General features: G+C 35.3%; 1 protein-coding gene across 1 annotated transcript; it reads left to right on the top strand.

Moving 5' to 3' along the window:
* The first annotated feature begins 5,226 nt into the window (after positions 1-5,226).
* Positions 5,227-14,032, top strand: nmur1b (neuromedin U receptor 1b). Its single transcript, XM_055202987.2, has 3 exons — positions 5,227-5,425; positions 7,405-8,280; positions 12,526-14,032. The coding sequence occupies exons 2-3, from the start codon at positions 7,425-7,427 to the stop codon at positions 12,873-12,875; spliced, it is 1,206 nt and encodes a 401-aa protein (XP_055058962.2). The 5' UTR covers positions 5,227-5,425; positions 7,405-7,424; the 3' UTR covers positions 12,876-14,032.
* The last annotated feature ends 445 nt before the right edge of the window (positions 14,033-14,477 follow it).

Raw genomic sequence — 14,477 nt, 5'->3', positions numbered from 1 at the left:
ATAAATAGACAAAATGGAAACAATCAGCCCTCTTGTGGTAAACATAAGACACTACAGAAAGGTGGCATTATAGTCTCTTGAAAAAAAATGTAACACGAATGATTTAAAAGAGGTATATATATACATACACATACATATACATACATACATATATATATATCTTTTTTTTCTAAACGTGTAAATTCTTTACCACCAAAATAATGTACTTTAATCAAAGGTTGGATCTTTTTTGCATTTGGGTTCTATGTAGTTTAAATAAAAAGGAGAATTTTTAGAAGTCCACGACCACATATTAAACAGGGGTGCCAAGAGGGCACGTATATATATGTATATTTATTTTCCATGCACTACATGCTTTTTGCATTGCATAATAGTTAAAACACTTATTTTTACAAATTTACAATCTAGAGAGTCTGTCTTCTTTACAGTGTTATTTTTAGGACATATATTTTTCTTATTACATTAATATTGCAAAGTGGCCAAAATCCTTATGTACACACAAAAACAAAATGGTTTTGGCATGCTTTTTGCTTTGAATAACATTGTGCTAACGACATTCAGTCTCTACTGTCTAAACCGAATTTACTGGAGCATCTGCAATATGAAAGCTCACCATTCAGGCCTTTGACACTGTTGTGTATGGTTCAGATGCATGAGCTCATCTGCATGATTTGGCACCAGAGCCGCAGGGTCTGTCACAAGGTTTATCTTTTATCCATTGCCTGTCCAGCTGTTTGATGTCAGAGGAATCTAGAGATCTCCACTGGGTCACGGGCAGAAGGATGAAAAAGTACTTTGATGTTTAAAGCACTTACACATACATTACCTAACTTTCTTTGCTTTTACTTAAACATCATGTTTGTTATACACATACTATATCATGTAAAAGATTTATATACACTTCCATATGATGCCTCTTTGCTTCAACTAAAGACACATGTCTGTTTCCATTGGGACTCCAGCACTATTAACCCCCTTTATGGGCCTTGTCTTCAAAAAATTGATTATATTCAATTTACATTCTACAAATTACAAATCCACACACACTTATGTTGTAAACTGTTACTGACGAATTGGCAAAACTGCAACAGAATTCATATTGTTTGGTTTCATGTGACGTTTTTTACAGACATGAAATGAATAGATATGAAAATAGTATTTACTGATTAACCATTAAGATACACTTAAAGGTCCAGTGTGTAAATTTAAGCAGCATCTAGTGGTGAGGTTGCGAATTGCAACCAACGGCTCAGTCCACTGCTCACCTCTTGCTTTTGAAACGCATAGAAAAGCTACGGTCACCACCGGACAAACATGTCATCATTGGAGACAACTTAGTAAAAAAGTTTGTCTGTTAGGGGGTTCTGTGGAAACATGGCTGCACAAAATGGCGGCTTCCATGTAAGGGGACCCTCTGTGTATGTAGATAAAACTTCTCATTCTCAGGCAATATACACATAACGGTTCATTATAAAAGGTCTTTATACACCCCTGATAATTTAGTTTTGTATATTATTTTGCATTTCTGTCAAGAGATCCTTTTACAAATTACACACTGCACCTTTAACAACAAACAAATACTGTATTGTTTGATGATCTATTTAACCTCCAATAATAAAAAGTCTCAAATATAAAAAAATGCATTCCATCATGTCCATCATTTCTGTTATAGCCCACTTGACCACTTAACATTGTGATGAAAGATTTTACAGTAGCATAATTTGAGTTAGGTAAAGTCTGGGGCTCATATAGATTGACTGTGAAGGACAATCTTCCGCTTTACTGGCCATAGAGTACCGACTTGCCGCTAGCGGCTGAAAATCTGTTCAAAATGTCACATTGTTGCTTCAGTAATATCCAGAAACAGCTTAAGCTTCAATATGATGCAGTTTAGTAGCAGTCTTGGATGCGTCTTTTGAGCTAGAAACAGCAAATTACAGATGAATTTACGGTGTTTGACAGTTTCATAAAATGACTTCTTTGAAAAACATTTATGGGAGTGTGTGGTGTTTGTCATAGTGGCACCATAAATGATTCTGGCTGCAGTAATAAGGAAACAGGCATCTATTGGTCATTCTCTATGTTAATAACATCCCTGTCACATTGGAATTAGGAAGCTGGTCAGGACTGAGGACACAATGAACAGAGCCAAATGCAGAGATATGATAGATGATCAGAAATCACCCTATAGCAAAAAAAAACAACAACAAGCCGTACCACCCAGCTATGTTAATGAAAAATTGCCTTAAGGATGATTCTTTGAATTAGAAAGGTCTAACCAAAACCTGGACTGAAACCCCTTTGGTTTCTTAAACTTGGTAGTTTACTTCCCATTCAACTGGATATGCTTGTATATCAATAATACAATGCCAACTGGCCTTTACTCTGTAATTGATGGTTTACTGCATAAAGTATTTTAATAAGCCATCAAAGCAACAATTTACGACTTAATGTCACTGGCCATGCGTGGCAGGATTATAGTTAACTCACATTGCCATATTTTTAGATTGCGCTCTGGAGATATAAGGTTCGTTCATTCTTTGATGTACAGCATATTTCTCATTCAACATGCAGTAAAAGTCTCTCTCCTATATGACCTCTCAAAGCATAGTTTCACAGTGTTTGTGCCGAAGTGGTGGAGGGTTTCCAAAACACTAACTCCAAACTTCCTTTTAGGGATATTGAAGACCACAGACCACAAAGAGGCCTCCATTTTGTATTTTGTTAACACTAATATGACATTATTTATTACAGAAAAATATGACTTTCTTTTTCCAGCATCAACAGTTACTGGCAGTGAGAAACACGAAGGAAAAGTGCAATGCAATAAACACTGATAAAAATGTTCTGCTTGGTTTACCTAAAAAATATGATGAATTTGTTTGCATGATTTTATCACATAGATCATACAAGACTAGTCTTTGTACAAAATACTTAATTTTTCTGTTTGTTTAAATATCATTTGTACATACCTTAAACTTACTTTTAATATTTCTCTAGACATTATTTTATGTGCTCTACATAACTTCAAAAGTTCTAAAGGTATATTTTTGATTGAATCCAACTTAAAGGAATATTCCATTTTCTTAAAAGAAAAATCCAGATAATTTACTCACCACCATGTCATCCAAAATGTTGATGTCTTTCTTTGTTCAGTCGAGAAGAAATTATGTTTTTTGAGGAAAACATTGCAGGATTTTTCTCATTTTAATGGACTTTAATAGAGCCCAACATTTAATACTTAACTCAACACTTAACAGTTTTTTTAAAGTAGTTTCAAAGGACTATAAACGATCCCAAACGAGGCATAAGGGTCTTATCTAGCGAAACGATTGACATTTTTGACAAGAAAAATAAAAAATATGCTCTTTTAAACCACAACTTTTCATCTAGGTCCGGTCCAGCGCGACCTAACGTAAATGCGTAGTGACGTAGGGAGGTCACGTGTTACATATATGAAACGCACATTTGCACACCATTGTAAACAATAAACTGACACAAAAACATTAATTAGTATCAGTAGACATACAACAACGTAGGAACGGTCCTTTTTCGCGTTCGTCCTCTGTGACCTCTTGACGTCATGACGTATTGCGTGGGGTCACGCTGGCGCATCACGACACGATCTAGACGAGAAGTTGTGGTTTAAAAGTGGATATTTTTTATTTTTCTTGTCAAAAATGACAATAGTTTCGCTAGATAAGACCCTTATGCCTCGTTTGGGATTGTTTATAGTCCTTTGAAACTCCGTTGAAAAAAACTGTTAAGTGTTGAGTTGGGTATTAAATCTTGGGCTCTATTAAAGTCCATTAAAATGAGAAAAATCCTGCAATGTTTTCCTCAAAAAACATAATTTCTTCTCGACTGAACAAAGAAAGACATCAACATTTTGGATGACATGGTGGTGAGTAAATTATCTGGATTTTTCTTTTAAGAAAATGGAATATTCCTTTAATGTTTTAATTTCCATATTACATTTTTTAAGTTGGATCTTCTTTTTTTTCAAATGTATTGGTGTATTGTAAAGGTTCATGTAGTCAAATTGCATGAATTGTATGAAACTCATCTTCACACTGGCATTACCAAGGTTAGCGCTCATTGAGTGAAGTGTCTCACATTCCACTATCTGACAAAAAGCACCACTCCTTTGCACGATTGTAACCAAAAACACGGATGAAATATAACACTCTTCTAAATCAGTAAGATAAACAAACAAAGACACTATCAAGTCTTTCTCTTTACTTACTGTACAGAAAATAACACATAAAAATACTCTCCAAATGCATTTGCATACAAAGCATGCTGGGAAATACAGATCCACTGCCCATTTTGTAATATTAACAAAAATCATTAATGTAGTCCCAACACAAAATTATAAAGTTTTATGTTTACAAATTTAGGTGGGTCATGTTGTATTTACTTGTTTCAATTAAGTGATTTGGACAAGGCACAAGATTGAGTGTAATTGTTTTGTTTGAGTAAATTAAACAAGGTTATTGATTGTTGCGTGGTTGTCCCTATAGAAAGATTGGCTGGAATTATTTAAAAACATTTTTTTTTAATTCACATTGTCTTGTGTTTTGAACAAATGTCGATTAGATTAAAACTAGATATATTCATGTTAAGATACGAACTTAACTTTTATTGTTAATTTTACTGATTGAAATTGCATAACATTTACATCCACCCAGATTGATTTTATTCAGTGCATTTGGTTTGGTTTGCTTTTCTTGATTATTTCTTTTTAGAGCAGGTTTGTAACATGTGAACGTTTTTGTACAAAGGTCACATTTTCATGCGTCCATTAAAGCACACATGCTTTCTTTGAAGCTGTCTCAAACCATGCTGACATAAGATGAATCATCAGGTTTTGCAAAAACTTGAGGTCCATGCCAGTTCATGTGCATGATATGAAAGCACAAGGGAGCTCCAGCTCCCAAATAAATGAAAAGAAAATCTACAGTGACGTTTCAATCCAACTTTTCATGCAAATTGTTATGCTTATATAATAACAACAGATTTCTTTTCATTAGTGCTTTAACACTTTAGACCCCCCACTGTATGTTCACATGGTGAGTATTCATGTTTAAGGTGGCAGATAAAGGACTGGTAAAAGTTATTACAGCTTGTTTAGTTAAAATATTTCATTCTGACAGTTACAAGTAGGCTATGTGGAAAAGCGAGTGAGGTTTGTTTAAAGAGCCTACATCATTTAGGAGGAGGGAGCGAAAGGAGAATAAATGGAGAGAGTCTAGCTGCATGTGTTTCACATTTATCGTGTCTCCTCATTGCTTGATAGTGAATGTCAGATTACGCCACAATCTCACTGCATCTCAACTGATACTGGTGTTTAATCTGATGGGAATGAGGGATATGTGAAGCACAAGCAGAGGACTACAGGACACTTTAACAAGAGTTTGCACAGGTAAGTTTGCATCTTTATTTAATCTCTTCCTCCTCCTCTCTCTATGATAATGAAGTGGTCTATATCTCATGTATGAGCATGGAAAGAACATTTGCATCTTTAAATTAACCATTGTTTTATTATAGTGAAGTATTTACTATAGTAAACTGTAGTTTATTATTGCAATATTTATTAATATAATGGATTAATAGACTCTTATTTGTCTGCCGGCTAAATTATAAAAAAATAGATTATTGTGGGTCTGTCAAATATAAGGGTATACTACACGGTAAGTCAAAGATGTGGAGACATTTTTGCATTTTGTAACTTTTTATTATATGTGGTGGATGCTGTGGGTTGTTTATGTTGTCCTATTGTCTTGTTTTATTCTTTAATTTTAATCTGGACCTTGAGTCTGTAACAAAAGATTGATTGTAGCCAAACCTTTAATATCTACTATGGTACAGTGCAAAATAAAACACTATAATATCTACAAATTTGAATACAGTTGACTATAATACATTTTAAAGTATTTTTCATGTGGGTTTACATTTTACTTTTATCTTGGCAAGAAGCTTTTCGAAAAAGTATTGAATAAAATTGTGCTATTAAGTGTGCCCACAGTACACTGAAAAAAAAACATTTATTTAAAGATTTTAAACTTTTTCAATTCAATTCAAAATGAAAAGTTCAAGTTTTATGATTTTTTACTAAAAGTTCTGAACTTTACCAATACAAATGTATATTTTTACAGGCTTCTTTGTTCATATTTACCAAGGGTGCCAATAATTCTGACCATGAATGTAAATCATGTTTCACATTTACATATTTTTAAATAAAAAAGAGCATTTCTGCACCTATACTTTCCATCCAAAGTAATTAAAAAATGTAAAAAAACAAGCAGTATATTAATTCACTCTGAAAAATTGAGTCAAAAAGGGACAAACCCAGCCCATTGGGTTAAATCAACTCAGAAAATGTTTATATTTGACCCAACAATGGGTTCAAACAACCGAGCATACCGGTAGGTTAAATTACAACCCAACCAAGCTGAGTTCATCCTTTTTTATCCTGATTTGTGTCATTTTGTAATATAAAAAATTATTTTTTTGAATACAGAATAGTCTTTATATAACATAAGACACTTGTATGCTGAAAAATTAAAAGTGGTGTTTTGACATATATATTGCAATATGCCTTCAGGAAACATGTTAAAGGGACATTCCACTTTTTTTTTAAATATGCTCATTTCCTAGCTCCCCTAAAGAGTTAAACATTTGATTCTTACTGTTTTTGAATCCATTCAGCTGATTTCCGTGTCTGGCGCTACCACTTTTAGCAAAGCTTAGCACAATCCATTGAATCTGATAAGACCATTAGCATCGTGTAGTGTGTGATATTACACAATGCCTGAAAATAGTCCCCTGCTATTGAGAGTAACCAAGGGGACTATTTTCAGGCAGTGCGTAACATCACTACGCCTGCTGCAGCCATGTTACGGCAGCAAAGTCCTTGATTATTACGCCAGTTTGAGAATATAGTTCCTAGCCATAAAATCACAACTTTTCATTTTCTGTCAGTCTTAGTACACAATGTAACTACAGAAGAGTCAAGTTTTAAATAGGAAAAATATCAAAACTCTTTTGTTATTTTTTAGCGCGATGCTAATGGTCTAATCAGATTCAATGGATTGTGCTAAGCTATGCTAAAAGTGCTAGCGCTAGACCCGGAGATCAGCTGAAAGGATTCCAAAACGGTAAGAATCAAATGTTTAACTCTAGGGGAGCTGGAAAATAAGCATATTTTTTTTTAAAAAGTGGAGTTTCCCTTTAATCTTTTAGTGGGGTATTTTTAACCCATGCTGGGTACATATTGGACAGAGCACACCCCCGGGTTACAAATTGACCTAATGCTGGGCTGTTTTAACCCAAATGCTGGGTCATGGTTGCATAACAACCTCACTTTTAATGGTCTGTGTGTCTTTGTCATGGCCTCTGCAGACATTTCCTCTCGGTCATCAATGATCCAGTTCAACTGCTCATCACCAGATCCCCTCTACATAACAGTGAACACATCATGGTGCCCCGAAGGGACCGAGTGTCTCAGCGCAGAGGACATGGAGGATCTTTGCCTGAGTCGCAGTGCTTATTTGGAGAAGAACCTGGGGTATTGCCGTTCTCCTTTCTTCCTGCCTATGTGTGTGATCTACTTGCTAATCTTTGTAGTGGGTGTCCTGGGCAACAGCCTGACTTGTACTGTCATCGCTCGGCACCGCATCATGCGCACAACAACAAACTACTACCTGTTCAGCTTGGCGATTTCGGACCTCTTGGTGCTATTGCTGGGTCTTCCGTTGGAGCTTTTTGAACTCTGGAGCAATTATCCCTTCCTGTTAGGAGCCGCCGGCTGCTACTTCAAGACCTGCCTGTTTGAAACGGTCTGCTTTGCTTCAGTGCTCAACGTGACTGCTCTCAGCGCAGAACGCTACAGAGCAGTAGTGCATCCCCTCCGTGCCAAATACTCAGCGACGAATGCCCATGCCAAGCGTGTCATCATTGCATTATGGGTAGTCTCTCTATTGTGTGCTTTGCCCAATACCAGTCTACATGGCATTGCAATGTTAAAACCCCGTTTTGGACTCACGTTCCCAGAGTCGGTGGTCTGTGCTCTAGTGAGTGACACCTGGATCTACAACTTATTGGTGCAGGTGACGGCACTGCTGTTCTTCGTAGTGCCCATGCTGATGATCAGTGTGCTCTATGTGTTGATCGGCCTGCAGTTGCATCGAGAGAGAGAGTGTTTCGAGTCGACAGCTGGTCTCAGTGAAGACGGATTGCATCAAAGGGCAAGTCATCGCCAAGTCATTAAAATGCTTTGTGAGTTCCAAATGGCTGCTATCCAAGTTGTCAAACATGATGTTGGTACCTGTAGGCCACCATATTAGCATTTTACAGATGCCTTTAACAAAGCGACATACCGTTTTTAGAATATGTAAAAAATGCTGGGTTGTTTCAACTTATGGTTTGGCAAAATATGGACAACCCAACCATTGGTTTAGTGTCCTCAATCTATGCATTTGGAGTTAAAACAGCCCCAAATGTATAGGTTAATTTAAACCTAACCATGAGATAACTGTAAAACATTTGTTGGTTCAACTAAAAATGTTTAAGTTACATGGTTGCCTTAAAGGTCCCGTTCTTCCTGTGTTTTTGAAGCTTTGATTGTGTGCAGTGCGCAATATATAATGTGTTCATATTTCACATGTAAAAAATTTTTTATTTTCCACACAATTTACTTATCTGTATAGCGCTGTTTTCACTGTACTCAAAACGGGCTGATGTCTTCCTTAAAGTCCCTCCTTCAGAAATACGTAAAGAGTTCTGATTGTGTAGTTTGCTTAGTGTGTAGTTTGCTAAGTGTGTTGTGATTTGATAGCAGCTTAGCTTGCCGTTAGCTTAGTTGGTGAGTGACGTATTCCTGTGGGCGGAGTTTAGTCAAAAAACTGTTCTAGTGACGTCATTAAAGCAGGAAGTAGAAGGCTGTAATCGGCCATTTGCTGTAGGCTTTGAAAGGTGAATTCTGTTAAAGAAAATATATCGCCTGGCAGTGAACTTTGAGCTTTATCATTTTAAAGGTATTATTTATGCTATTATAGCGACATTACACACTAACTAACAAAAAATTGGATCAGGAAGAACGTTACTTTAAAATTTTTGAGTTGATTTGAATTAAAAATATTAGTTGACTCAAAAATTTGTGTAAAATATATTAACTAATATTTTTTTGTTGAATTAGCTCAAAATTTTAGGGCAACCAGAAAAAGGTTGCTGTAAATTTTATATGTGTGCCAGTAAGTTGCAGTGCACTAATTTTTACTGTATTTGTAACTTACAGCACACATACTGTATTTCCATTTACAGCACATAAATAACTACCGTCATTTCAATCACAGTACATCATAGCTAATTACATTTACTATCAGCTACTGTCTTTCCGTTAACAGCACATAAATAACTACCATAATTTCATTTACAGCACATCATAGCTACTGTAATTTCATTTACAGCACATAAATAGCCACCGTAATTACTTTTTTTCATATGAACCAATGAATCATTTTTTACAGTGTTAAAACAACAGCTTTTTTAAGTGTATATGTATATCAGTTCATGCGTGGGTTCCTATTGTTCCTGTTCATGCTCTACCTGATGAGCTACAGGTACACTAAGGGTTAAATGAAAAGTTCACCCAAAAATATAATTCTGATAATTTACTCACCCTCATGTTGTCCTAATCCTGTATGAGTTTCTTTATTTAGTTTAACACAAAGGATACTTTGATAAATGATGGTAAGCACACAATTGATGCTACCCAGATAGAAATTGACTCCGGGACAGATGCGCACCAGAACCGCTTCAAAGTCTGCAGTTTCGGCACAGATCCGGTGAGTCTGTTGCTATCTGGGTACCCACTGACTTCCATATTTGTTTTTCATTTGTGAATCAGGGTACCATCAGCTGTCTGGTACCCATCATTTATCAAGATATATTTTTGTGTTTAACAAAAGAAAGAAACCCACACAGGTTTAGTACAACATGACAGTGAATACATAAAGGCACTTTAAACTCACATTTAAAGGGAATCATTTACGGTCATGTGATAGCAAACAATTTTGCTGTTTGTTTTACACAGAGCCATCATTATACTCTGATGCCAAGCTTTGATTAAGATGTTTTTGGTTGTCTAAATATAATGCACCAAAAAAAGAGGCACGCAAGGAATGAGAGTTAAGAATTTCCCCACCTCTCCAAATACGGCACATTCCTCTTCTGTGATTTGCGTAAGGCTATACTTGAACTTCAAGGAACCTCATGGAACATGTTTCCAATAATCTATCCTGATAAACAGAAAATATCCATCTGTGCTTTATCAGACGCTTGTCATGTTATTGTAATCAAAAGGATATCTGATTTAGGTATCATTTCATGGCTTATTGTAATCCATGGTCAGGACTATACTGTGTGGCCAACCTTAGAATCTCAACATATGCTTAAAGAAACACTTTAAATCTAGGTATGTATTCTTCACTTCATAAACACTGTCAGTGGTACAGATGTGTGCCAAGAGTAACAGTTTATGTTTTACTTTAAAACACATTTGCCCCAAAACTATTTGGACGCTTTCGTCACACTAAAGATGTGTGAGTCTTTGCTTTAGATAACAGAACATCAAACCAAGTGGCATCTCAAAATAAATGGCTTTTAGAACAACTTGGTGTTTTGAGCCATTTTGACAAATAGATTTATCAAATTGGTCCTAAGCGTTCTGTGGAAATTCATGTGTGTATCCTAGCAGAGTAAACACTTTTGTAATTTATCACATTAACTACATAAACAATACAGTATATATTTAGTTTGTTAGCAGTACTTACTATTTTAGTTGGTAGTAAGTTATAGCAAAGGCTTAATTTAATTTAATAAATTAAAGTGTATTAAACACAAAAAAGTGACTTGTAAAGTCAATTTGATTCAACTTAAAAATTTAAGGCAGCTAAAAAATGTTACAGTATTTACTGTAAAAAGTAAAAATTGTATCAACTTAAATGACGTTTTTAATTTATCAACTTTAAAGGAATATTCCATTTTCTTAAAAGAAAAATCCAGATAATTTAATCACCACCATGTAATCCAAAATGTTGATGTCTTTCTTTGTTCAGTCGAGAAGAAATTATGTTTTTTGAGGAAAACATTGCAGGATTTTTCTCATTTTAATGGACTTTAATGGACACCAACACTTAACACTTAACTAAACACGTAACAGTTTTTATCAACGGAGTTTCAAAGGACTATAAACGATCTCAAGCGAGGCATAAGGGTCTTATCTAGCGAAACGATTGTCATTTTTGACAAGAAAAATAAAATATATGCTCTTTTAAACCACAACTTTTCGTTTAGGTCCAGTCCAGCGCGACCTAACGTAAATGCGTAGTGATGTAGGGAGGTCACGTGTTACATATATAAAACGCACATTTGCGGACCATTGTAAACAATAAACTGACACAAAGACATTAATTAGTATCATTCGACATACAACAATGTCGGAATGGTCCTCTTTCTCCACACTTGTAAACACTGGGGTGTAGTTTCGCGTTCGTCCTCTGTGACGTCATGATGTATTGCGTGGGGTCGCGCTGGCACATCACGACCGGATCTAGACGAGAAGTTGTGCTTTGGAGGTGTATATTTGTTGTTTTTGTTGTCAGGGGTGACAGTCGTTTTGCTGGATGAGACCCTTGTGCCTCATTTGGGATCGTTTATAGTCCTTTGAAACTCCGTTGAAAAAAACTGTTAAAATAGGGCCCAAAGTGTTTCAACATTTTTACTATTTAAAACTTGACTTTTCTGTAGTTACATCGTGTACTAAGACCGACAAAAAATTTTAAGTTGCGATTTTATAGGCAGATATGGCTAGGAACTATACACTCATTCTGGCGTAATAATCAAGGACTTAATGCAGGCGCAATAATATTAGTGCCCGAAAATAGTCCCTTTAGTAACTTTCAATGGCAGGGGACTAATTTCGAGCAGTGCGTAATATCACTATGACTGCTGCAGATATGTTACATCAGCAAAGTCCTCGATTATTACACCAGTTTGATAGTTCCTAGCCATATTGCCTAGAAAATCTCAACTTTGAATTTTTTTGTCGGTCTTAGTACACGATGTAACTACGGAAGAGTCAAGTTTTGAAAGGGAAAAATATCGAAACATTTTGGTTATTTTTTAGCGCAATGCTAATGGTCTAATCAGATTCAATGGATTGTGCTAAGCTATGCTAAAAGTGCTAGCGCCAGACCTGGAGATCAGCTGAATGGATTCCAAAACGGTTAGAATCAAATGTTTAACTCTAGGGCAGCTGGAAAATGAGCATATTTTCAAAAAAAAGTGGAGTGTCCCTTTAATGTTTTACTTAAAATGAAAAATAAAGTTAGTTTATAAAACTTTTTTTTTTAGGTATTACCAAGTAAGTTTTGTAAGTAAAGCAGCTTTCACTTTTTACAGTTTACTCCATTTAATATTTTGTTGATCAATGCAAATACATTTTGTTTGCCTGTTTTACAGGCGCATTGGTGATCGTGTTTGGAATCTGCTGGGCACCGTTTCACATTGATCGTGTCATGTGGAGCTATATTAACACCTGGACTGCAGAGCAGCACAGTGTCTATGAATATGTGCATCTTCTGTCTGGTGTCTTCTTCTACCTGGGCTCAGTGGTCAATCCCATTCTGTATAACCTCATGTCTTCACGCTTCAGAGATATGTTTCGTGAGGTGGTGTGTCAAAAACGCAAACGTCAGCTATCCATAAGTAAGGTCACATTACGTAGCGTTGTTTCTGGCACGCTGTCTGCCTCTCATTCTTCCTCGCTCTCTGTGAAGTTTCACCCGCGTGGAGTGCCACAACCTCACTAAACACTACTGGGAGATTACTTGTAGTCGATGCCAAATCACTTGTAGCTGCTTGGTAGTCAGAGCACTCGATATAAAATCATTTAAGTTACAGGAGTTGAAGTGATTAAAACACTACAAAAGTAACAGGGGGAGTATACACTTTATTATAATCTAAAAAAATATGATAAAGGAGTTTCACGAAAACAAAAGACTTTATAGTCTAAAGTTCTTGTATTTGTGCAAACATTGATTTTGTCATTACTAAACTAAAATAATTTTAGTTAAAGGCGAGGTGCGTGATTTTTAAAAAACGCTTTGGAAAAGGGAGTCAGGCCGAGTACCAAAACACACTTGTAGCCAATCAGCAGTAAGGGGCGTGTCTACTAACCGACATCGTTGCCGGGGTTGTGTATGTGTGAAGCGGGTCTATCAAAAGAAGGTCCAGATTCTACTGGGGTAGGGGTGTGTTTGTTTAGGTGATTTCAAATATCAACATTGCGTTTCAGAGATCATGCACCCCGCCTTTAAAATGGATGACTTGGACTGAATACGAGCCAGTAAGAACCATTAACAGGCCTTCAATACTGTTTTTAAAGCAGGTTGCAACCTGCTTGATAAAATGCAGATTTTTTTCTCTTTTATTCTTGACTAGACTGAAGATACTTAAATTATCATCAGTTATCATTTATTTTGGATTTTTTAATACAATTCCCATTTGTATCATACCATTGTTTAGATAAATTTACTATCTAAAACGTGGGAAACAGTATAAGCAAGTGACTTAACTAAACTTCGAAACAGTAAAGAAAATGCCTTTGTGAAATTAAAGCTACATCACACTTTAATGGCTATATAATATTATATTTTTGTACTTGATGTTTAATAATGTACTTTGGGGCATAATGATCTAAATAATGTCTATTTTAAGGGGAAGTTTAAAAGTGTTCCTGTAGCCTAATTGTTAGGTCATGGGTTCAATACCCAGGGAACACATGTACTTATTAAATATAATGCACTGTAAGTTGCTTTGGATGAAAGTGACTGCAAAATGTAAAATTAAGCTAAATAATCGTAATAGTCAAATATGAACTTTAAAGCACTTAATAGTAGCCATTGCCATAAACAATATTTTAGTTTTACATGTTTGTTCATTTTTATTTTTATTAAATGTATTTATTTTATTCTTAAGAAACTGTTTAGAAAAATCTGTATCTATATTTCTACTATCCCTTATGTTCCAATACAAAGAAAAGGAAAAATCTGTTGCAATTCCAGTTAATGTACTAAACAAGCTTTCTCATTCCTTGTAATGATTTAAATAAATATGTACCTTGTATTCTTTGAGTTCTTAATAACTAGTTTGGAAAAATGATTCGTCTTAAAATAGTTTGTTTAAACCATTTCATTACATTCAATTTTATGGTTTGTTATTATAAAATAAAACAAAACTGTGTCTGATATAACTGCCTGAATATCATAAGAATAATAAGAATAAATAAACCAAGTATGTAATTACAATTCCTTCTCAAATCAAAAGGGGCTGGTTGCCAAAAATGAATGCAATGCCAAAGCAATATATCTCTTCTCAATACTAAACATTTGTCAGACTAATATAAATTAAAA

The sequence above is a fragment of the Misgurnus anguillicaudatus genome, chromosome 2 (assembly GCF_027580225.2).
Source record: "Misgurnus anguillicaudatus chromosome 2, ASM2758022v2, whole genome shotgun sequence".
Classification (NCBI taxonomy): domain Eukaryota; kingdom Metazoa; phylum Chordata; class Actinopteri; order Cypriniformes; family Cobitidae; genus Misgurnus; species Misgurnus anguillicaudatus.
This window is presented reverse-complemented; position numbering and strand designations above follow the sequence as displayed.

Bases quoted from the DNA above. Each gene is read 5' to 3' on its own strand.
- nmur1b (XM_055202987.2), top strand. From the start codon at position 7,425: ATGATCCAGTTCAACTGCTCATCACCAGATCCCCTCTACATAACAGTG. The intron at 8,281-12,525 runs GTGAGTTCCAAA...CCTGTTTTACAG, and splicing joins CCAAGTCATTAAAATGCTTT to GCGCATTGGTGATCGTGTTT.